Source organism: Aspergillus affinis, assembly GCF_023601865.1.
Source record: "Aspergillus affinis strain CMG 70 chromosome Unknown NODE_4_length_623078_cov_86_301200, whole genome shotgun sequence".
Lineage (NCBI taxonomy): Eukaryota > Fungi > Ascomycota > Eurotiomycetes > Eurotiales > Aspergillaceae > Aspergillus > Aspergillus affinis.
The window spans coordinates 555790-580711 of record NW_026515785.1 but is presented as its reverse complement, the minus strand read 5'-3'; the positions used below and the strand labels follow the sequence as shown (position 1 = coordinate 580711).

General features: G+C 52.0%; 4 protein-coding genes across 4 annotated transcripts; 3 read left to right on the top strand and 1 right to left on the bottom strand.

Moving 5' to 3' along the window:
- Window positions 1-469: 469 nt before the first annotated feature.
- Window positions 470-5008, top strand: KD926_008076 (uncharacterized protein; the record flags this gene model as incomplete). The annotated part of the gene is made up of 4 exons (XM_053104268.1): window positions 470-513; window positions 585-2940; window positions 3262-3753; window positions 3800-5008. The coding sequence occupies 4 exons, from the start codon at window positions 470-472 to the stop codon at window positions 5006-5008; spliced, it is 4101 nt and encodes a 1366-aa protein (XP_052960640.1).
- A 925-nt stretch (window positions 5009-5933) lies between these two features.
- Window positions 5934-6848, top strand: KD926_008075 (transcription elongation factor DST1; the record flags this gene model as incomplete). The annotated part of the gene is made up of 1 exon (XM_053104257.1): window positions 5934-6848. The coding sequence occupies one exon, from the start codon at window positions 5934-5936 to the stop codon at window positions 6846-6848; it is 915 nt and encodes a 304-aa protein (XP_052960639.1).
- A 702-nt stretch (window positions 6849-7550) lies between these two features.
- On the bottom strand, window positions 7551-10486 carry KD926_008074 (ABC1 kinase family protein; the record flags this gene model as incomplete). The annotated part of the gene is made up of 4 exons (XM_053104246.1): window positions 7551-8784; window positions 8857-9615; window positions 9751-9824; window positions 9938-10486. 4 exons carry the CDS (start codon window positions 10484-10486, stop codon window positions 7551-7553), a joined length of 2616 nt encoding a protein of 871 aa, XP_052960638.1.
- An 810-nt stretch (window positions 10487-11296) lies between these two features.
- Window positions 11297-12484, top strand: KD926_008073 (MBL fold metallo-hydrolase; the record flags this gene model as incomplete). The annotated part of the gene is made up of 4 exons (XM_053104235.1): window positions 11297-11521; window positions 11569-11716; window positions 11769-12134; window positions 12192-12484. The coding sequence occupies 4 exons, from the start codon at window positions 11297-11299 to the stop codon at window positions 12482-12484; spliced, it is 1032 nt and encodes a 343-aa protein (XP_052960637.1).
- Between the last annotated feature and the right edge of the window lie 12438 nt (window positions 12485-24922).

Here is a 24922-nt window from a genome sequence, read left to right as displayed (position 1 = left end):
CGGTCGTCCCACGTGACATCACCCGCCACATGCACAGCCACGGCCTCCAGGCAGTCGCAATACTGCGTCCAGTGCGTTCAGGGGAACAGAACTCTATTGCTTGGGCTCTTAATTACCTGCCTGCCTTAGTCTTGCGCAATCCGCCAGAAAAGACCGGGTTTTCTCCCCAGTCACACCCCCGAACACGTCACCATCCCGGTTCCCTCTGCCGTGGCTGAGCCGGTACTGTTCTTCAACGGAGCCTTGTCCACCCACGTCATCCTTGTGAAACGACGTTGATTTCCCTCCCTGAAGCACGCGCCATTACGACGCTCGACTCTGCTCGGAATTTCTCTCGTCTGGAGGAATCAATCAACTTGCACCTGTCACTCTTCTCTCTATCACCCTTGGCATTCATATGCCGATCAGTATCTGACACCACCGTTCCTGTTGATGATCCCACGCTCTTCCGACCGAGTCCGCTGCACCAATGGCTCGCCCTTTCAACCCCTATGAGCCGGAGCTCAACCAACTGTACGTATAATGCAGAGACAGGCACATTCAATCATCATCCTCCTATAGAACCCCGCTGATCAATCCGTTAGCTCGAATAAAGGCAGCCCGATGTCGCCCTATCCACGTGGCGACACCGACACCCCCCTATCCTTCAAGACCAATGTCAATCGATCAAAGACCAAGCGTTGGGTAGAAGCCAAGAAGTTCTCCTACGATGGCAACGACTGGGGCGACGACGAATACGGCGAGTATGACGATGACGACTACGAGGAGCCTCCCCCGCTTCCACAATCGACGCATATGAACCAGAGCACCCCCGGCATCTCCAAGGGGCTTTCCAGGGACCGCAACAACACAGAGACGCCGCCGCTCCCTTCCATGGATCGATCGCGGTCCATGGATCAAGTCATGACGCTAGGTGTTAACGATGCCGGCGACAGCAGTCGCAGTCGCTCGGTCGATCGGACTGTCCCGATTGTCCGCCCCGCTGAGATCTATAACCGTCTTCGAGGAAATACGGCCGAACGTGCACAGGCTCCGGGGCCTGGCCTGACGACCGGCGATTCAGCCGGGGTGGGTCCACCGCAGACAAATGCTGGTGCCCATGGCGATCAGCAGGTAAACCAGTCGTTGGATTCAGGAACGCAGTCAGGCAGTAACACCCCGAAGGATGGTCTACCGGATGCCAACCGTCTCCCTGGTTTTGGCACAAACTTAAAGGGTGAATCTGATCTTAGGACCCCGACGGACGGCACGAATCAAACCCAACCAGAATACCAGCTGCATCATAACCCGTCCCTCGGATTCCGGTCTGTCGTGCATCAAGCATTCGATGTCCCGGAGACACCGTCCAGCACCCTTGAAAGCGTTGGGAGATCAAACAGCGACAGCACGTCGGTCATCAGCCCTATCATCGGTCAGCGTACTACGAGTGACAGCAGGACCCCCACCATCGTCGAAGAGCCCGAAAGCACCACCCCGCCCAAGGGCTTCAAACCTGGCCACCGTCGAGACCTGAGCGTGCCCAGTCCTGGCAACAGCCCGTCCAGGAAACCTGAGATCACCAACAACGACGCAGCTCCGCCACCAGCCCTGGCCGAAATGTCTCACAACATCCGCGAGGCGCTGTGGTCCCCTTCGCCAACCTCGCCGGAGCAAACCAGGGGTGAGGAAGGAATGCCGGCGCCGCTCAAGCTCAGCAACAGCTCGACTCCGGTGCCCAACGAAGCCGCTGCCATCCCGGTCATCGTGCCGTCGATGAGCAGCGACAATTCGCCGCAGGATACGGAGAATGACCGACTCAGGAAGGAGATCATTCGCTCGTTGAGCCGCGAGAATACCCCGTCCGAAGAGCCAGAGTCGCACGAAAATTCTCGACCGCAGACAAGCCGACAAGAGAGTCTCATTCCGAGCGAGTACGAACGGTACTGGAGCGAAGATCTCAATTCTAGCCCTCAAGAAGCCAAGTCAGCAGCTCCTGCGCCCATTCCTGCCGCGAACCCCTCGCCCGACATGTATTCTAGCAGTCCCCAGCAGTCGTCTCTTCCCGCACCCGCCGCTCGAGAGCCGGGGCCGGACGCAGAACATAAACTACAGCGGAAGTTCTCGTGGGAGTCATCCACTTCCTCGGACGACATGGTGCCTCCCGCCGTCCTGCAGACCATTGCCCCCGAGCCGATGCCCGGGCAATTTCCCGGGGCTCCTGAGGTCAGCAGCCTGCCAGACGCGCAACCGGCGACCCGCGAGCTCGACGACTCTGACCACGAGGACCGCCAACAGCAGCCAACTCCAGAGAAACCTAGATTGTCCATCATTACCCCGACCTTACCCGACAACCGCAGTATAACTTCCGATCGGCAACTGCCCGAAGTGGTTGACGCCGAGACGGTGGCAGGTCCCACACACATGGAGGATGAGTATCAGACTCCAGCCGAGCATCCAGTATCCTTTCCACCACCGCGCACGTCATCATCGTCCGGTCCAACCCCATTGGGATTCCGAGAGATCATGGGCAAGCCCACGTCTAACGAGCGGGTGCAGGCCTTCAACGAAACTCGCGAGCAGTTCAGCATGATCGACACGGGGCTAAGCCACTGGATCCAGGTCACCGTGCACGCTCATCCCGAGCACTCGGACGTGGTGGAGCAAAGCTTTAAGCTATCGACTGGCGAGCCCAAGCTCGGCGGGTCTCGCGGCAAGTTCCCCAAGCTGCCGTCCCTAGGCACCTTCGCGACGAGCGGCGGCCAGGATCCGTCGCCGTCCGGGTCTGGTCACGTTCGACGACCATCGGCGCCTCTCGGGTCGATGATGAACAAACAGCAGGTCGAACAGCGCGGGAAAGACTTGCTGCACTCGGCGGGCATGCTGGGCGGGCAAGCCGGCAAGACGGCGAAGAGTCTGTTTGCCAAGGGGCGCAGTAAATTTAAGGGCGGAGGAGGCGATAAGGTAGAGCCTTAAAATCTCTTACGGTGGTTAATAATCGGTTTTCCAGTATATATATCTTGTCTCTGCCTCGGTGTTTTGTTCTGATCTGCTTGGGTTGTTCCGCTCTGATTTCTTGATGTTTATTGATACCACGACTGTGACTGTGACTGACTGTGACTGTGACTGTAATTGAACATACTGCTTTCTCCTGTTTCCCTCTCTTTTCTTTTCTTTTCTTTCCTTTCCTTTCCTTCATGTACTGTCTACTTTCGGAATGCGAGATGATTATTACGATATCTACTTTTCTTGTCTATGGGTCTATCTAATGGAATGATCTTGTAGGGCTTTCAGTCATTCCGGGGGAAACGATGCAATCTACGACTGTCGGAGATGCACCTGTGGCCAGACATAGACGTAGCAGCGCTGAATGAGGACGCAACCCACGACCCACGGAATTCCCAGGGCCTGAAAAGCCCCCAACGTCAGATTCGACGCAAACCCCTGCCAGCGATCGCCAAGAACCCCGCGACTTTGCGCCGCAAACCAGCCGCCGCGACCACAAAGAACCTGCGTCGGCCGCTCCCTCCTCAGGGATCGAGTGGTCGCTCGTCCATCTCGTCCCTCGACGAGGCTGAGAAGGAGAAAGCCGCCCCGTCCCTCTTTCATCGTCCCAACCTGTCTTCCCTGTCCGTGCCGCTTGGCAGGTTCGCCCCTTGCAGACTCGTCGCTGATCGTGATCGTGATCGAGACCGCGAGCGTCCTTTGCGCCCTCGTCCCCGTCCGTCATCACTCCCCCGCCTGCAGTTGACAATGCCCAAGGAGAGGAATCCCCTTGTGAGTTGACTACGGTATAACTTACGGCCTGAAACTAATTCTCTAGGGCCGTCTGTTCGGACGCCACAAGGCCGATCGGCCGCAGTCGATGGAACACCTGCCGACTTCGACTCCCCGCACTCGAGATCTGCTGGGGAAAGCCGACCATCTCAGCGTCCCTCGTCCCCACAGTTTTCAGGGCCAACCGCCGCCGTTGGGGGGTTATTTTGCGCCCGACGCCGTCTCGCTGAATGTTGATTCTGGCTCGAGTCCAGCTTCTCCTCCTGCACAGTTCCACAGCCCCCCGCTGACCCAGGGCTACGCCCATTCTCACTCGCAATCATACTCGCATCCCCACTCGCGCACCTACTCCCATTCGAACCCTCACCTTCACCGTCTCAGCAACAGCCTCAGCTTCACCAACAGCAACAACAGCTCCCAGGTCTCCCTCCAGCCGTCGCTCTACCGCACCGTGACGCCCCAATTCCAACCCGAGAACAACCCCGCCTCTTCCCCCTCGCGCCCCCACAGCGCTCGCTCCCGCGGACGCAGTCCTAGCCCCGAGCGCACCTACGCGCAAGACCTGCACCTCCGGTCTCGTAGTCCCAAGGCTTTTGCTCCACGTCCGCAGGAAAGAGTCATACCCCGGACCGATCCCAACGACCCGGCGTACCATCTGGGAACGTTCCGATCGAACCCCCGAACGAGTCGCATCGGCGACCAGGAGCGACCATGGAAACTGACTATTCCGGGCATGGAAGGCGATGGTGGAGACGGAGAGGGGGAAGAGGAAGATGGGACCTTACTCTGGTTGAAGGCGCAGGGACAAGCACACATAAAAGCTGAGCGGGAGTTAGAGATGAGGGCCCTCAATCGGACTATTAGCGGGGATAGTCAGGACATGGTGTTCCCTTCCAAGGTGGAGAGTCGACCGGATGTCAGTACTTTCAACAGCAACGGCAAACTCCCCTCCTATGAAGAAGAAATCGCGCGCCATCCACCGCTGCGGTCCTTCCCGTCTAGCGACGAGAAAGCTACCTCTGCTTATACATCTGGGGGTACATCCACTGAGGAATTCGAGTCCGGGGAAAGGGGAGAGAGGATTGATCATCATCACCCCACACGCGGTCAGGCTCGAGTGCTCAACCGAACAGATATGCCGGTTGAATTGCCTGTGAAAGGGGAGGACGAATCTACCGAAGAGATTGTCATGTCGAGTACGGCTTATCCGGGGCAGGAGTGGAAGCCGTTAGGATTAGGAGAGTGGGAGTATTGATTTCATTTCCGCTTGAATGGCAGGTTGGATCAGGGTTATAAGAACGGCAATCCCAGGAGATGGATGGGCTGTGAGATGATCTGGAATGCGTTCCTTTAGGTATTGAATAGTAGTGACGTTTAGCGATTTGATCTGAGTCAGGGAGCGGGTACATAATGAGAGATGAATTCGAGAGTTCACTGATGCTTCAAGTGGAGACCTTAAAAAGAGGGCACCCCGCCCATGCCCAAACAGGCAACTCGGTCTTGGCGCGGAGAGGAAGAATCGCAAGTCGCTTTCGTCTTCCTCTCTCCGCCATCTTCTTCCTCGCTCTATCCTCCTTCTGCCGCCACTTCCGCTGGTCGTCACGTTCTTTCGCTCTCCCTGAGATTCGGGTCCCAACTGTCACTTTTCATCACTACCACATCAGTTCGTGCCACCTCTCGCGCGTTGGTTGCTCTTGGGTCCTATCAGAAGTGAGTGCGCGCTCCCCTCCTTCCCTGCCCTCCGTCCACCACCATCGTTTTCATTAGCTGCGGCTTTTCCTGGGGGTTTTTTATCGGGTATATGAGCTATAAAAGGTCCGAGGATGCTCTGGATTCGCGCTCAGGAAGCTACAGTCCGGTTTAGGCAGACACGTGCTTCCGCAAAGATCCATGCGCATAGCACTGTCAGCTATGTTCGGGGGTTGCGGATATGTCTTAAGTGCCTGTCTGGCGGGCTACTTGTTTGTGAATTTCTTTGTGTCCTTTGGGTGTTGCAATCATGAAAACAGAGCACAATAATCTATGCGCCTTCTTTCAGGTTCCTTTCTGCGTTTGTCGGTAGGATATTCTTTGCGCTAACCATGACATTTCTTTCAATGTTTGACAGGCGCTCCCGCGGCCTCTATTCTCCATCTCATCGTTGAATCACCTCACAACCCCGATCCCCGAACGATATCGCTATGGCTATGGACGCAAAGGAAATCGAACTCAAGGCCAAGGCCTTGACTAAGGCGGCCACCTCGAACGAGCCCGCATCCAGCATCGTCGGGCTGCTCAAGGAGCTGCAGAATGGCGTGAAGGCGACCGAAGACCTGCTGCGCTCCACCCGCGTCGGTATCATCGTCAACAAGTTCAAGCAGCATAAGTCGCCCGAAGTCGCCCGCCTATCCAGCGAGATCGTCTCCAAGTGGCGCAACGAGGTCAACAAACAGAAGGTTGGCGCGTCGCCGGGCGCCAGCCAGCGAGCGAGCAGCTCGCCACGCCCCGCACCGAACGGAACCGCCTCGCCCGCGGGCTCGACGCCCACCGACAAGTCGTCCAAGCTGTCCGTGCCGCCGGACCGCCGCTCGTGGAAGGCCGACGGGGTGGATACCAGCCAGACGGGAAGCAAGATCCGGGACAGCTGCATCGGTTTGGTGTATGACGGGCTGGCGCTGAACTCGACGGAGCCGCCGCGCGCCGTGCTGTCCAAGGCCGTGGCCGTGGAGGCGGCGGCGCACGCTGCCTTCGGCCCTGAGACCAAGGAGCAGTACCGCACCAAGATTCGCAGCCTGTTCCAGAACCTGAAGAACAAGTCCAACCCGACGCTGCGGGTGCGTGTGCTCAGCAGCGAGGTGACGCCCGAGCGCTTCGTCAAGATGACGCACGACGAACTCCGATCGGACGAGCAGCGTGAGAAGGACCGTCGCATCGAGAAGGAGAACATGGACAAGGCCATGGTGGCGCAGGGTGAGCGCAGCATCAGTACCAGTCTGCAGTGCGGAAAGTGTGGACAGCGCAAGGTCACATACACGGAGGCGCAGACTCGCAGTGCAGATGAACCGATGACGTTGTTCTGTACATGTTTGAATTGCGGAAAGTCATGGAAGCAGTGATCTTTCTTCCTTTTCTGCTGTTTCTTCTCTTTCTTCTCTCTCTTTCTAAATTGGTCGGGTCATCTGCTGACACCCCCAACGTTCAACTTAACCCCCTTTTCATCACTTTTTCTTTTTCTCTCTCATGTGTTATCCTATCATCAAGGTTGTCAAATTATTATCAGGCACGGAGTTCCATGGATCTGTTTCAAAAGAAAGTCTTTCTTCTTCTTTGCCTGTTTCTATTATCATTGGTTTTATTTGATTTCGTGCGCTTTCTTCGGTTACTAGGAAAGTAGGTAGATAGATTTGGAGCGGTTGACTTAGGTGCGAAGATATCTCTTTCCATTTCCTTAGGAAATTGGAACTATTGTTAGCTTTTATTCATTGACGAAGGACTTTATCTTGGTCTAGGTAACCTACCTTGGTTGTATTTGTAGAAGTAGGTTTCTAGAGAGTAGATAGATGACAGGTCTAGATTCTTGATAGCGATGTCGATGTCGATCTCATTGCTGTATGTATCTGGATGTGAGTGGAGTATGCAACTATGTACATGGATATCAAAGTGGAGTTTTTCTTTTTCTCGTCTAGGATTACCTTCCTATCTATCTATAGATTATCTAGATATGTCCAATTCATACATTACCCTCTCCCCCCTTTTATCCTTCAGGTTTCAATGTTTCAACCCAGCCATTCATTCAACAGAATATGTATACCTCCATCCTACCCCTCAAAAACCCCATGATTCAAATCCACCCCCATATCCCTCGCCATACCCTGCATCTGCTTCTCAATCTCATCCTCCATGCCACCGCCCAAATGCAAAAACTGCTTCACCTTCGTGAACCAGAAATACAAGTCGCTCGTGAACAGCACCACCCGGAAGAGCATGTGGCGGGCCAGGTTCCGCATTTTCTCACCCGCCGGCAAGTCAGGGGACTCGACTAGGGCGCGAGACGCCCAGGTTCCGGTGATCTTGACGCGGTTGACAGGGGAGCCCAGGAACTGGTTGTTAGCCTGGACGATGCGCAGGTTCCGGCCGATGAAGATGAGTTCCTGGGGCCATTTGGTGCCGTCGCCGAGGATGTCGCGCATGCCCTTTCGCGCGGCCTGTTGCATCTCGTAGTGTCGGTGGCGGCGCTCCACCTTGGACAGGCCCTCGAGGCTCGTCTGCACGGTGCGGTCGCCGCCTTGGTAGGGCCGCATGAGCGTCGCGGAGGCGAACATGTCGGCGTTCGTGATGCCCCAGTCTGCGGCGACGGAGCGGAGCGTGGCGTTGTCGAAGGCGAGAAGGGCTTTCCAGAATCGCGCGTATTGGTGTCGGAAGTGCGGGCTCATGTGGATGTAGAGGCCGTGGTCGATTAGCACGAGCTCGGCTTGGCCGGAGGGCTTGCGGCGCACGAAGATGTTACCTGGGTGAGGGTCGCAGTGCACGATGCCCCAGAGAAACATCTGTGCGGAGAAGAGGTCCACCATGGTGGTCATCACATCTTTTAGGGATAGACCCAGCCCGCCGCGGTTATTCCAGCCGCGCCAGTAGTCGCGGTCTGGTTTGAGGTTGGCGCCGTTTGGGTTGCGAGGGGAGTTCTTCTTGCTCTTCTTATTGTTGTTGTTGCTGTTGCTGTTGCTGGGCGGGTCTAAGGGAGTACCGTGGCAGCCTGGGCTGCCTTCGCGCCACCCGCCGCGCCAGCCACTCGTGATGGCGTCCTTGTCCCAGAGACGCACGCCCTCGATCCATTCGGCTGTCATGACACGCTTCGAGCTCAGCTCGCGGTAGACCTTAGGGATGTAGACGCGGCCGCGCAGACGGGACTCGCCGGCGACGAGGCGCGCCATGTCCTCGGAGTTGTCGGCCTCGTTCTCGAAGTCGGTTTCGAGGAACAGACGGTCGCTGACATACGGGACCAGGGAGTAGAAGGGGATCTGGAACATGCGGCTATAGATCCAAGTGACAACTCTAAGAGACAAATCGATCATCAAATCAGCATGTGCTTGAAATAACATGGTAACATGACCGTTTCAAACCTACTTGAAAGCCCACAGATCCCACAGAATCTGCTTTGCAATCTCCCGTTTCTGGATCTTGATCGCCACCTCACGACCATCCTCCAGTCGGGCCCAATGCACCTGAGCCACACTGGCGCTAGCCCGCGCCTGCTTCTCCATGACGCCCTTCTCGGGGTCCCCGGAAAACGACACGCCGAAGACCTCCTCGGCCGAGCGACCGAAATCCTCACGGATGACGCGCTCGACATCCTTCCAGTCATTCTGCGGTGCGTCGTCGAACATGCGCGAGAACATCTTCTGGAACTCGGGCGGCAAGATGGCCGACTGCATGGCAATCGCCTGGCCCATCTTCAGATACAGCCCGCCATTGTGCCGCAGGAGGTCGGACAGACGCTCGGCGTTGCGCGCGTGCAGAGCGGTAATGGACTCAGCGAAGGGCGGGTCCGGGCGGAAATTGATCTTGTAGTCGGCGGCGACGATGATGCCTAGGCCGAAGGTGCGCGCCGTGCGGGTCAGGCATTGCTCGTAGAAGAGCGAGTCGACAGTGTAGATGGTTCCCGTGACCAGAGAGAAGTACGCCAGTCGTCGGAGCCACTTGCGAGTGCGTGTATATGCCTTCGCAGGGACGGGTTTGCCTAGCGAGCTGGGCGAGGGAGGCACGAGAGGTTGGAATTGGCCGGGGTGATGCACTGATCGTGAGGGCGCATGGTGGAGTCGATGACGCAGGAGGGGACGCAGTTGGGAACGAGCCGAGCGCCAAGAGGCGAAGAGGGAGGCCATTCTTTCAAGAGGTCATCATTAGATGGAAGAGTAGATTGAGTGAAGGTGGGAAGGGATTCAATAAGAGTTGAAGTTGAAGTCGAAGGAAAAGGAGAAGTAGAAGGAGCAGGTGGTGTGCAAAGGAAGAAGTTCGTACGAGGCGAGCAGGCCGAAGGATTTCGGCGGGTTTACATCCGCGGAGTCTCCGACGCCGACTTTAGTCAGATCATTCTATCTTCATTTTATCATTTCATCAACTATGTCATCCTAATCACATACACAATACACAATCAGTAACAAGGTAACTACAACTCCTGCATCCCTATCCCCAACGACCGACACACCTGCGCATACTCGCGCATGTTCCCCGGGATGATCTCCTGCCACAACTCGTCCTTCTGCAAGTAGGCCAGTTGCTCGCTGCAGATCTCATCCGACGCCATGGGTAGCAGACGAGGCAGATGCACCAGCGCCGCCCGGAAGAACTGCTTCTTGAAGCAATTGCCGAACTCCGCCAGCGTCTCGTCGTCCGCGCAGATGTTGCGCCCCTGAAGCATCGGCCCGCAGCGCTTCTTGATGATGTCCGCCACGTCGTCGCCCAGCTGCATCATCTCCTCCTCTTGTTGCGGCGAGTCCACGCGCTTCATCATCGCCCGCACCGCCGGCACGAAGGTGTTGTTGCGCGTCCAGAGGTCCCAATGCGGCACGGTGGGCTGGCAGCCGCGATCGCAGATCTCCGTCTGGAATTGCTGGAAGATGTCGCCGGGTCGGCCGACCAGGGCGGCGACGACCCTGAAGCAGGCAGTGCCCATTTTGGCGGAGGCGAGGGGCGAATTGCCGAGGATGAGGAGAGGGCCGAGGAGGGAGAGAAGGGAGAGGCCCGGGAGGCGCATTCTGACGGAGGGAAAGAACGAGGAAATCGTAGATCAGATGTAGGAATGTAGAGGATCGGCAGACAGTAGTAGACGGCAGTAAACAGGAATGTGAAGAGAAAGAAATGGAGGAGAGAAAGTCGAGTTGAAGAAGGGTAACCCCAATTCTGGAGGATCGACACTCCCCGCATTTCTGCTGAATTTTGGTTCCTTTCAGGTTAATCGGGTCATTGGATGTTCAATTCTGAGTGGCCATTCGAGGGGAGCCTGTCTGTGGCACATGGTTACATCGAACGTATAAATGTCATGTCATGGCTTTGGGAGTTTGAGTGCCGTGAGGCTTGAGATGTGCTTGAACAGAGAACGGCGGGTGTATATGGAGTATATATCTTCACCTCGGCATGTCTCCTTCACATTCACTTTTTTGTTCTAAAAAAACCAAAGTGTACAGAGTATTTCAAATATTCCCTTCTATGTTAGTCGGCTTCTATCTCAACATTACTGTGTTTTCTTTTATAAATTTTTTATTCCCAACTATTCCACACAGTCTTCCCTTAGCGATGACAGAGAGGCATCTCCCTCTTGAATACAGCGCTCTGTCAGACTTCGGAATTTTTGCCCATGGCGTTTCTGCTGGCCCAAAGACAGCACTCAGATCAATTATTTATGCATTTTCCTCTCGATGAACCCCGAATCTCGGGGGGTTTGTGAGCATGGCAGCCTGAGGCATCCACTATTCGACCTCAAAGTCTTTTCTTTCGATCTCCTCTCTTCTCTCTCCCATCTCCGACCTCCCTGGTATTTGCAACCCCTCATCTCACAAACGGTACAATGACTTTGAATCTCGCGGAAGTCGACTCCCTCGAAGCCATCGTCATCGTTGACAATGAACTGGACCCCCTCTCTCCTCCCCCGCCGGACACTGTGCAGGTGTCCGGTCTAATGGGCAGTTTGGCGATGAATTCCCCCCACACTCTCACAGACCGCGGCGATGCCTCCAAGGAGCTTCAAATGGAGGACATTTGCTGCTCGGCACATGGTCTCTCCATTCTGGTGGTACGTCTGCTCTCTCCCATCGGAAACTACATGGCTGATCCCTCCAGATAGCCACCAAAGACGATGTAAAACACTCGGTGCTGTTTGATGCCGGTCCGGAGAAGGACGTCTGGCGTCGAAATGCCAAACGTCTGCGACCGAATCTCTCGACGGTGGAGCTGGTACAGCTCTCCCACTGGCATCGCGATCACTCCGGTGGGTTTTCCATCGCGTGCCTCGATCGAAACATATCTGTTGACATCCACAGGCGGTCTTCCCCAGGCGATCCAAATGATCACGGAGGCCAAAAAGGCCGAAGGCCGTTCGGACAACGTGCTGGTGGACCTTCATCCCGAACGCCCCGATTACCGCGGCTTCGGCATCGGGGAAACCATCGTTTCTTTCCAAGCAGATCCTACTTTCGAAGAGCTCGAGGAAGCCGGAGGAACGATCCAAAAACATGCCGAGGCACATACGGTTCTCGACGACTTCTTCTTAATCTCGGGAGAGATTCCCCGTCAGACTTCATATGAAACGGGCGTCAAAGCTGGGATGCGCTTTGACAAGGAGGAAAATGATTGGTTTTCCGATGAGATGATCGCCGACGAGCGTTTTCTCATGTGCAATGTCAAGGGTAAGTCTCCTATCCAGAGCCGCGATAGACTCCGTGGTAGTCTGACAGCTACTATAGACAAAGGTATCGTCATGTTCACCGGCTGCAGCCACGCCGGGGTCGTCAATTGCTCCCGACATGCGATCGACTGCCTTGACGGCTCGGTGCCTCTGCATGCCGTGGTAGGAGGCTATCATCTTGCCACAAGCGACGCCAGCCAGATGGAAAGCACCGTCCGTGACCTCAAGAAACTCGACCCTGCCGTTCTTTTGCCAGGACACTGCACGGGCTGGAGGGCGAAGTTTGCCATTGAGAAGCAGATGCCTGGTTCGATGGTGCCGTGCACGGTTGGTACTAGGATTACTTTCTAGTCGGATATTTGTAGGCTACTGCAGTTGCTTCCCGGACTACGGGTAGCCTATGCTTTTCACGCGGCCATATGGTAAAATGGGAGGTGCTATAGGTGCTGGTGTCGTTGGTAGGATATTTCATGACCTTCTTCCCTGCTTATCGGCAGATATGATTGATATGACTGAATGAGAAAAATATGTTTGCTCGATACAATATCGTCCTTGGCCTCAATCGACGTTCCTTGCATACCTTCTGAATGATTCAACTCAACAGATCATGCCCTCGAAAGTCCAATCTATCTCAAAAGCATCCCTTCCCGTCCAATTCAGTGACCTTTGAATGTTGCATAGCAAGCAATATTATTTCACAACTATTACTTCTGACATACTGGCTGGTTCACGGTGTTATACAGTTTATCTTTACCGGACATGGACAATTGCTTCTCTACATCGCACCGTCAAAGACATCATTTAGGAGCATCTGATCTCTCCCCTTGTCGAACCTCGTGCAGACTTTCAACGGAGACATTGTCTCGACCGCATCCATCCCCGCGAGACTTCTGGTTGCGATCTCTTCATATATGGCAATTGTTCTCGAGCAGGACGGATTTATCTATCAAATGCATATCGAATACCCCAGGAATCTCGTTATCAAGCTTCATGCTCCCTCTATTATATACCTACTATATCTTTCGCGCTTGTCTATTCAACCGTGACAGCAACAAATGACTCTACATGTCTTGAGAAGCCTATACCATCTCGGGTATCCAGATTGATGAGTTCTCCGACAATGCGAAATCACCTACCAACAGCTCAACTGCTTTGAGCTGCATGCTCGCTCCCTATATGATTTTCCAGGATATGTCATCACACTTGCATTCAATCAATGACAGAGTGTAGGGTCTACCCTACAATGCAACCACAGCACGGCATGTCTACGATCTCCATATTGCTCAGTATCTACACGATGCTCTGGAGTCTATGGACTAGCGGAGATCAAGAGCTATACGAGTTGACATTTGGTGAGCATACGTTCATTCCTACAATTAATATCTCGGGCCTTCTCCGACAAACTATGAGATGTGCCATATCATTCCCACTGCTCTTTAAAGACAATCAGCTCAAAAAATGGGTTACCTGAACGCAAATGAACTATCGAGTCGTCCTAAGAGAATGGCCAGAGCCTAGCCTCTCCATCAGGACATTAGTATACCAAAACAACCTAGTTCACTTCACCATCCTCCCCACGCAAAGAAGTTTGTCTTTACCACGTAACTAACGCATTTCATCCAACCAACACATCCCAAAACTGAAACAACCCATCAATCTGATTCCAAATCATTTCCATTCCCACTAAGACCGACGCATTCCCATCCAAACTCAATCCAACCCCCGCCAAGGAAACAATATACTATCCCTTTCTTGCCAAGTATGAGTTATGTATGTGTGCATGTATGTACATATTTCATGTCTGTCGCAATTGGCAAAGCATATACGGATACAGATATCATCTGTCCAGCCTAGTGTCACACCCACTTATCGTGATCGTCTCACTGCCAAGGAGGTCTGTGGAATTGTAGAACTCGAAATTTTGCTTGGCTGGGCTTGGTCGAGTCATCGAGTGACCTGACTGATTATTGTGAACGCCGACCGATTCATGTAGGACAGGTGAATCCACCGATCTACTCCACGCCCGTCTGGGCGAGAATCGGGTCGTGTAACAGACCCCCTCTTTCCCCCCTCTTTCTCGTACTTGAGTTGGCGGAGAGGAGTTGCATGGTCAGGGGAGATCAAGAGCATAGGCAAGAGAGAGGTAAAGATAAAGGAGTCTTGTCTTGCTTCCTACGGAGTGATTCGTATGCTTTATGGTTCAATACTCTCTCTAGTAAGTTTTTACGCAGGGAAAAGAAAATACTCCGGAGTAAAACTATATATTCCAAGAAAATAGCACCCTATACCAAGACCAGCCATTCGGCGTCCACCATCTTCCCAGCAATTGGATTGATACAAGCCCCTCCTAATTAGTAGTATCTATCCATAACTAATACTATCTAGCTATAGTATGCAACTCCTGATTACCCCGTACCCCGTATCTACTATGAACCACCATCTTATACCAAGACCACGACGAGACAAGACACGGCGGTGCACCCCCCCCTCAACAATCATCCCTTTCCTCCCACCCTTCTTCCCTCCCCGATCTTGTCCTATCTATCCTAACCACTTCCGTCCTCAGTTATCGTCCAAGACCATTCGGCAGGACAAGATCTCACCCCTTCCTTCACCAGGACGCCGCGATTGGCTTTCGGCCAAGACAATAAATCCGGGTGGAATGCACGGTATGTTCTTGGCGGTGGGAAGGGAGGGCAAAAAAAGGGGGAAGAGGTGGAAGTATCATGCAGCTAGTTTGTTACCTTGGCTATCTGTGATTGACTATCATGGATTTAGGTGCACTCGGTGGGATGGGATGGTGGCATCGGTCGGGGATTGGTGGTCGTGGGTGTAGATTTTGTATTTTAAATACTATTCTTTTTTGAATGTAATGTAATCAAGATAAGTACTTTTACGTCATATTTCGCCTCTATAGCTCAGTGGGAGAGCGCTGCACTTGTACCTTGTCATGCAGAGCGCGCCGGTTCAATCCCGGCTGGAGGCATCCACAACGTTCTTTTTTTTGCCGGACCAAGATCCGGTACATTTCCCTCACATCATTTTGAATTCCCGGTTTAGCTGTTTTTACAGGTTATTTTCGAAGATACTAACTAGTTTGAGAGTAAATAGACAATAGCAAGTAAAAGAATGGAAATAGAAGAACCCGACTCCCCTTCGCAGTAGTGAGGACTAAAACTAGACTGTAGAGATCCTTGAAAGTAGCTAGTACCTAGTAACTAGTCTAGTTAATAAAATATGTACATACATACACCATAACCCAGCAAGGCATCCATCTAAAACCCCAATCTTAATGGACAGTATGAATAGAACTCCTCATGGATGACTCTTGAGGCAGTGCTCACTACGCCAAGAGCGATCCCATTGTTTGTCCTACCAATCTGTCCATCGCTATCTGCAGTATCTGTGCGGCGTTATACCAAGTCTATATCGTGAGTTACTCGGAGTATTGGCACGAAATAGTGCCGTTGCCTATCATCTGGGATTTACGCCATTATCCTAATTATTTTCCATCTAATACTCCGTAGTCTGGTCTCAGTCCTCCAACAAGCCAGCCATTCCCAACAAAAGAGACAACAAGGTAAGTCTACCGATGCGATGGACAACGTATTTTGCTGCAGATCACGATGTACCCAGGATGTACGATGCATAATTGACGTGCCTAGTCCATCCTATCCCGGTAAATCTTAATCGGCAGTACACCTAATCTCTAGAAATAGAATAGAATTCATGAGAAGCATGAAAGCAATGTATTGATTGGATAACTCAATCCGCCGGTTTCTCCAGGCAACAGAATACCTACCTAACCTAACTTCAGATATGTACATACATACTACGGAGTACATACGCACACAGATATCGACATGGACATCCCACGCAACGATAACTGATAGTCCCCCAGAAACGGAGCGCCAAGAGCGAACATCGAAAGCCTTGCCGATGCGGACGCTTGGCGGTCCTCCACGATTCAAATAATTTATTTGTGTCACTTTGTTTTACCTGTTAATGTGTCGGTTGTGGGATGTGGCTGGGGGGATTTGCGTTGCGTTGCGTTCCGCTGCATATTCCGTTGGGTGGTTGGGGTGGTGGATTTACTTGGCAGTCTCTCTTCGTTTCCTATGCCTTCCTAGACAGGTACCCCATATGGAGAGACTCTCCGGAGCAGCCTAAGTCTAACTCTAGCTGGAATGTGTGCTATTCATAGAAAATAGAGATGATGATGACGTTGCCGGAGGGCCGTAGCCCATACTGCAAGTGCACGGCGAAGGAAAATGGATGCCTAGATAGGATCTCAGTCCTATCTAAGCCTCAAACACTGATCCGTAGGCTTCCAGGAACTCAGACGGTAACTACGGCTACCGACCGCTGACTTGTGATTCCTATGATGCCATACCTCATGCCATGCCGTGCCATGCCATACAGCGATGCTTGAAGGCCGATGGGTCTTGGCATCTACACAGCCCCTGAGGATCAACGCGCGGAGGTATGCGACGGTACCTGGGCGAATCTTGCACGTCCGGACGGACGTAGGCAGAAAGTCTTTAATTTGAGCGATGGTTTGATCTCACCCGCCTAATCTAGTCTAGAACATACCTTTCTCCCGGAGGTATCTTCCTCTCTTAGACAGATTGACATCATAGCAAGGGAGTCTGGGTGGGTGAGGATGAAACCGACAACTAGTTACGGAGTCAGTAAACTTTACGTGAAGCGTCTCCTCTAGCCGGCAGTTCTTCACCTTCTTGTACAGAGTAAAGGCCTGTAGATCGGATTGTCCTAAATGACGACAAGGATGGACAGACACACGGACATGAACATGAACATGAACGACCGCAGAAACGGCCATCAGCCTGAATTGAGTAAGTTTGTCGCCTCGTTTGCGGCGCCATGAGATAGCGATCTACAGCGCGACTGACAATAGTGTGTCGAACGAACACCACACCGGTTGTCGATCGACGGTTTGTTTTGGTTTCAGCTGCACCTCGCTTGCTGGAAGGGTCGATTGTCGACAACTCAACATGGGGGGAGAAAGATCCAGATTGGTCGGTTCCAAGTTGTCATTTCTTTTTGATTATTTTTTAGACTATCGGCATGGGGGGGGGGGGATATGCAGGAGCAGAAGAAAACCAGACCTCATTTAACAGTTTGCCCCGAATTCAATCTGATACTCTCCTTGAATTCCAATCTCATTAGCCGGTAATTATTGTTCACGATAAGGATCGTTTTTCTCTGTCTCTGCTTGCAGCGGATATTATGTCCCGACCAGCCACGTAACATGTACGGATAAAACAGGTGATCTGCCATCCCTGGAGCCCTTGGAATTGGATGGAAGAAGGGGGGAGTGTGAAGAATAAGACAAGAATGCAAGGAGTCAACCGAAGAATGAAAACCTCAAGCGATTGCGATTTGCGACTATGCGGGGAAAGACAAACAAAAATACATACAAAAATACCAAGACCCTTAAAATGGACAAAAATAAGAATAAGAAAAAGAAAAAAAAAATGATCCATGTAGGTAATCCCTTGGCAGTGGGATGGTCAGATTCGTTGTCCTGTACGATTGCGGGACCCTGAATTATGTGGTCGGTAGAGTTGGCGTCATGATATGCAGGGGAATAGCATCATGATTGACAAGAGTACGGGATACTGAACTTACAGAGTGCTGTCTGTCTCCTGAGTCCCGAGTAGATAGGTGAACCTAACTGTCTCGATAGGAAGTTAGGAACAGACAGCTAATACTCCGTGGACAGCGTACGCATACAGCTACAAGACTACAGAGATCAGGACAATCAATCAAATCATATGCAAATAATCAAACCCATCCCCAATATTCAGGACACCAAGTCCTGGCGGATGAACGCCTACTATTGCCCTTCTATTCTCTTGGCAGCAAATCTGATCGTCGTTGGAACAAGTTTGAGACTTGTCTCATCTTCTTTGTTTTCTCTCCCCCCTTCACGAACAAAGAGTCAGTGAACAAAGCGACCCGAGATTTTTTTTTACTTCGGCTCTAACAGTTGTGGTCGAATCTTATCCTTGGTTCCCGTCGGAGAAAGAAAGAAAAATGCACCCCTTCTCCGTAGTGTCATTGACTAAACTGCATGGAAAATTCTGGCCGTCGATGTAACCATGGGTCGTTCCCGACCGTCGCGTCATCTCAACCATGGGCGAGTGAAACGTGCCGATTCCGAGAGCAAGCGATAGTTATGTGCTGCACTGCTGCCGAGGGGATATCCCGATGTCTGAAACTCTGGGTGCGAAAGATTGTAGAACCAGACCCGGACGTTGATTTCCCTAGGTTACTTCCAGTCTAGAATCATCATCTAATCATCAAATGACATGACATGATCAAACTGGACTATGAGTCGAGGACTGAGTATGACTGTATGAGGGATATACGAAGCTAAGAGGGAACTAGGTGCCGCGCAGCCGATAGACAGTAGGGCCGTACCTACAGTAGTCTACAGTAGTCCGACCGACCAGACCTGAAGCTAAGGCACTTGGAATTGACATAATTGCATTAATGCATTTCTAGGCAATTGACTATTTGAGTTTAGCGAGCAAGTCGGTCTCGGTCGGGGGGTTATCCCCCGACCGGAGATGATTGGACTTTCGCAGGGGAACTGTCATTGTTCAACGCCGATTGGCATCTGCAGTCTATCCCTTTAGTCTGGTCGTTTCTGTTATCACTACTCGATGCAGATTGGCGTCATGCCCTGTCTGCCACCGTGGCACCCTACACGCCCGCCGAGTCGCCGAGTCGACAATAGTTCCATCGGGCGGAGGGAAAATGGCTCATACGGGGGGCCGACGGCACGCGTTCTGGCGTCTGGAGGTCTAGATGGACGGACGGCCGACCAGAAACATAAGTCGGCGTCGCTATTCTGTCCGAGACGTTGAGTAGGTAATGGATACTGAGATAGTAGGTCATAAGGAGAGGCACGGACACACGATAGTGGGCGCCGCATCACTGCAGTCACAGCTATTGCCAGATCGGTTAGCTTGAGCTCTCGTCTGTCGAAGCCTCGAGGGCCGGGTCTAACTGCAAAAGGATCTCGATGAGCAGTGCCAGGTCGGAGATTCCGCCCCGTCTGGGGCAATTGAGGTCATTCCTCGTAAATCTAGTAATCTACGGAGTAAATCTAGCCTAGCAAACGACGGTCTGGCACTAGAGGCGTTACGAGTCCGGAGGAATGGGATGACAATCGTGGAGAAGAAACAAGACACGCATTGTCGAAAGTCGATTGCGGGTTGCAATTGAGGAGTTGGGTCGAACTTGGCACCCTTGGCAAAGGGCCATGAATGGGGATGGCTGGACGATGGAGCAATTCAGTGTCCGTCGAGGACTCGGTCAAGCGTGCAGGTCACGATGTTCGCGCCGTCACGGTGATAGTGATGTTGCAACTTGCCAATAATCTTCTCTAGTCTCGGAGTTGGAGTACCAAAAAAAGAAGGGGAAAAGCTCCAGCTCTCTTCATCTCCAATTGCAGCAAGCTAATCTCTAGCTAATGCCTCGGAGTTAGAAAATCCCTCACCAGGATCCTCGATGAGACAGCTTGGCGACGGGCGATCGCCGGTGGGGTGGGATTGCGCTGTGGTACTAGAGTAGCCTGGGTGGTTAAACTAGTGGACGGTCTCCGACCTCTGATTCTCATATAATCATATTAGGGGAAATATGATCACCTCGTCGTTTAGCGCCGACGGGGGAAGTGGCAACAACATGCGACCATTTGGCAATTGTGAAATGAGGGCAATTTAGCACCGGTGAGCAGCAAAGACGTTTGTCCCGTTTGGGCGGTAGCGCGGTTGAACTACTGTAGGTACCAGAGCCAGCTAGTCCGGACTAGGCGGGCGGCGGGTTTCATTTGCGGGTTCCCTCGGTAGTCCCAGTGTCCCTACGGTCGACTGCTACGGTAGGAACAGGACTAGAGACAAGCCCTAGTAGAGCAGCCAGCGACAATGGGCAGGTTTTGGAGACTCTAGAATAGAGTAGGTCCTCGCCGGCTCCCCGTCTAAGGCAGTTTAGACCGTTTAGTCGTGATAGTTTATATGACCTCACGACGAATGATGCGAGTCTCGCCTCGTCGGCGAAGACGGCCGACAAGACAGACTTACCCAATGCGGTAACCACTTACTAAGACGGGAAGCCACGATTTTTTGGCCGTCCGTCCCGACTGGCGCTAACCGCATCGGGTATGCTCTTCCTGCCACTCACTTTTCCCTCTGAGGTTCCCGCATTGGGTCTAGCTCGGGTCGGGCACTTCTCTGACTCGAGACTTTGGGATTTGGAGAGATTTTGGATCCCGACCAATTTACCCGACTGGACGCGGAATGGCCCATTTGCCCTTCCTTCTCACGCTCTCACCGCAAGCCCTCAGGGCAAGGCTGATCCTATCTCCTCGGACTGCCGACCATGACGTAGTTGACATTTCGGCGCCGCACTCACTGTTCCTTCATCTGCCGACAACCGAACGTGTCAGACTGTGAGAATCTGGACTGATGAGTGATTTTGATTCAGTTACTTGATTTCTTTTTTTCTTACGAAATGGCCACCCCATACTACCAGTGTACTCCATACTGCAGGAGAAACGGAAGAACACGCATGCCAAATCGCCAATAAAACTCCATAACCTACACCAAACCAGATCCCACCGGACTCGGAAAACCCTACGACTGGCTGATTCGTCCGGATGAGCTGGCATTCCCATTTTTCCCTTTCTTGCCCACATGCACCTAAAATCCCAGTTCCATTCGACCAAGCCTTCTAGAAAACGTCGAGAACGGCGGTCGAATGCAACGATGAGTGGTCACTGGTCAGTCGGTCAGGCGATGAAGAAAAAAAAACGCCTCTGCCCCCCCTCCTCTTCCCCCCCTCAATTGGAGACCCTCCATATGCACTGTTAGTTAGTCTGTACGAGGAACCCCTCCCCCAATAATGCCAGCTCGGACGGGGCGCCGCGGTGGCAACCTTGACGGTTAGTATGTATGTACTTTACTCTCAGCAGTTGGGTTATTTCCACTTGGGTGATGGATCGTGGGGAGGGTCGTCCGTTTCGGTGTACGCCTTACAGACCGTACAGTGGTTAGCTTGATTGCTTTTTCCTTTACGGATACGCGACGCTCCTTACCTTCTCTGGACGCGTCGCCTCACTTTGGCGGTGGAAGAGCCGTGATGGATATATTCTACCGTAGATTATAGAAGGCTCAAGATATTGGTGGGTGGTGTGCTGTCAGTGGATATTTCCCGACATTAATACGTACAGCACAATAGTATGTATGCATGTACATGGGACATCAAGTGAGGGATTTTAATCGGACATACGATGGGAATAGTTAATCTTGGCTACGTGGTTGTGGCTTCCTTCTAGAAAAGTTCTCGTTACATTGTTCTCATGTCAGCTTTTCGTCTCATTCGATCTTGCTTTTAGCCAGAAAGTACGGAAATCCCGATATACCTCCGGTTACGGTGACACAATCCCTACATAAAAATATATACTCATCGGTAGCCTTATCCGACCAGTACCACCCACACTCCGATAACCAACGTAGAAGAAGTGAAAAAAAAAAAAAAGCAAATCCACCCACCCCATCCTTAAACGAAATTATGTAAAATGTCAGACAATCATTAGTTATCCAGTTATCCACGCATAATTTATTTGACGGTAGTACTCCATAGTCAGGTAGCCTTCTACCTAATGCAATTCTAATCGGCAACCACCCACTGGTCGAGGAGGACTTCTGTCTCCGTATGAGGCTCAGGGTTTACACTTGGATTCGGTTCCCAAACACCTCGTCCCATGGCTCACGTGTGGGGTGGTGGTGTCTTCGAGACTTTTTCTTAGAGTAATGGAACCTTCTTCGTTACCGTACTTTTATCCACTGGTAACACTGACGGGGTAAGGTAACCTTAGTTACCTATAGGTAAGTGGTAAGACATTTCGTCCGTCCGTCGCCTTAGTCAGGCTGTCGGCGGGAATACTACCACGGAATCTGCTACGTCCACGGCATGAGCCCTGGACCAGACCATAGAAGCAATAGAGCTTGCATTCACCCAACTAGCTACGGTGTACCATACGCTCCATCGTCACAAAAAATTAAGTGTAGGTAAGAAGATAGTTAAACCGACCCAAAGACTCGTCGCCCAAAAAAAATTTTATTTAAGAAAGTCAGCCCTGTCGTCAACCTCACGTCAAGGAATCCATTGCCGTCTTTAAAATCAAAATGCAAAAAAAGTATATTAGATTGTATGATGCCTTTATTTTCTCTCAAATCCCAGTCCGAAATCCCTACCTAGGCTTGGCCTGGCCTACTACACTTACCCTACCCGTTCGAAATTAGTGATGGGAATTAATTTGCCCCATATTCTCATCCCCATAAACTTGATCGTACCTCCATATTTGGGACAGAATCTCCCAATGGTTTGATGGGGGCCGCCTTGGCTGACGTGGGTTACATGCGCATTCTTGCCTTGCTGGGTTAAGGGTCCTTTCTTTTCTTGGTTTTTTTTTTTTTTTTTTAATAAAGGATTGGTTGGTTGGCTAGCTAGTTAGTTAGTCAGTTAGTTAGTCCCTTCCCGACCGCGTCGGCAACGGTGAGAATCCCCCGGAATTCGATCAATCCCGGTTTTATTTCTCGGGTGGAACGGGGGAACGGGGGAAATAGAGAGTAAGAGAGACAGAACAAGAAAAAAGGGAAAGGGGGGAGGGATTGTTGGGGACAGGGGACTCCAGAGGGAAAGGATCATTGTTAATGAAGGGAAGGGAAGGTCATCCGTCGGTGCTCGGGGAGTAGTTCTCAGCGCACGGGGCTGTAGGGGGATGGTGCGTCGAGACTTGACTTCATTTAAGATGTTTTAGTGTCAAGGATGGGATGGACTTATCTTAATTAATTTTAATATTAATTAGAGTATGGGATGCTGCCGCTGGGAGGGCAGTCGGTTCGGGAGTGGGTAGCTAGGAAGGGTTGATACGGAGTACTGGATACTGGATACTGGATAGGGAGTCTTCGCGCTGGCTCCCCTACTTGCTGCCGCGAAGTGCGCGGTACAGAACTAGGACGACGGACGATGGGGTCGACCACGGCTGCTGCTTTTGGTTGGAGGAATCATCGTTCCTCATTTCTTGTCCGAGAGGATCTAGCTTCTGGGATCGCTATGCGTGATTCGGTCGCATACACCATAGATGGCTACCCGCTAATCACGTATAGCAAGAAAATAAGCGCATGGCTGGATATTGGACCCTCTATACCGACAGCTACGCCGACAGCTATCCCTACACCGTATATACCTACAGGAGTACACGGACGCGATCATCTCGACAATGCACGTTTACGTGGTTGTGATCGGACCGGCCTTGACATCATTTCTGTGTCTATCCGGAATGACGAAGTTGGCTTGTCTCAGCTGGTTTCACTACAGTTGATATGGCGACCGACATGTGATGCATGGATTCCTCGGAGTCGCGTTGCATCTGGGGTTGAACGGGTGGGTGCGGGAACATTGAGCTGAGATCGTTGTATTCCGACATGGAGTCGGTCTCCTACCACGTACGGTACGGTGATGGAATGGAAACTCCAAGGTTCCGGAGTCCAGACAAAAACTCGGAGTCTCCAGACTCTCTCCGGAATCTCTCACCGTAGAAAAAAATGTAAGACACTCCCCCAAAAAATAAATAAACATAAAACACAAACTCAAAGGGCGAAATTGTGGAGGTAAACCAACTTGGCAGAGCGTCATTCCAGTCTCGATGCCAACCACCCGTTGTGTCGTAATATCAGACAAGCCTTCTGCGAAGAGAAGCTTGGTGGAGTTGTGGAGGATATTGTCCATCAAGGAATTTCCTGGCAGAGGCGCTTTTCGTATCACCGGTGCAAGCCGAACAAGAGGAATAACAACAACAAAGAAGATCTGATGCAAGATGTCAGCCGATCTGGGGGTGGGCTTTCTTTGTGTGTACTGTGCGTGTCTAATCGGACCGTCTTTTCCAATGATATCCATGGAAACACAGCTGGACAAGGTTTCCTACATATGATACATACTGTACATAACTACAGAGGCAACGGAATACTTCTTCCGGGATTCCCGTCCTTTGGATCGGCTATCTCGTGCAGTCCTCAATCCATCAATCCATCCATCAATCAATCATTCAACTGACTTACTCATCCTTCCCTCCCCCGAATCCCGTAACTAGCTGGACTGGGAACGAGGGGGCTAGTGTTGAATATCACCTCCAGCTGTCAGGGAATAATTACCCCCTAAACCGAATTGGGAAGTAAACTACTTGCTCTTAGTTGCTCTCGCGCCCTCAATCCGATCGTAGCCCGTAGAGCAGGATTAGGGTCCGAATCCCTCCCCTCCCCAAAATCCTCCCCATGTCGAATGAACAGAAGTGCCCAGCCATTTGGATTTCTTTTTAGTTAGTTTTTTTTTTCTATCTTTATGCATGGAGTAATTTTTAGAACCGGTCTTGGGGTGTTGTTTACTTGTCCATGCATGCATTGCATTCGCACCGGCCCTCCCCCAGCCAATCTGTCAACCAGATGGGCGTCGCAGGTTGTTTTTCATTTAATCATTTTATTTCATTTTATGGTCGCTCTGGCGTTTTACAGTGTACGCCTCGAAAATATCGCATCCCGACCGCAACGTGGAAATTAAAAAAAGAACAAAAAAACAAGTAACAAAGCCCCCGGATAAGGCAAGCGTTGATTATCTGCGGAGCATGTCGGCCTAGATCGCAATTTCTGGTTGCCGTAGCCCGTACGAAAGGCGTTTGTTCGGGGCAGGGAAATTTGATAT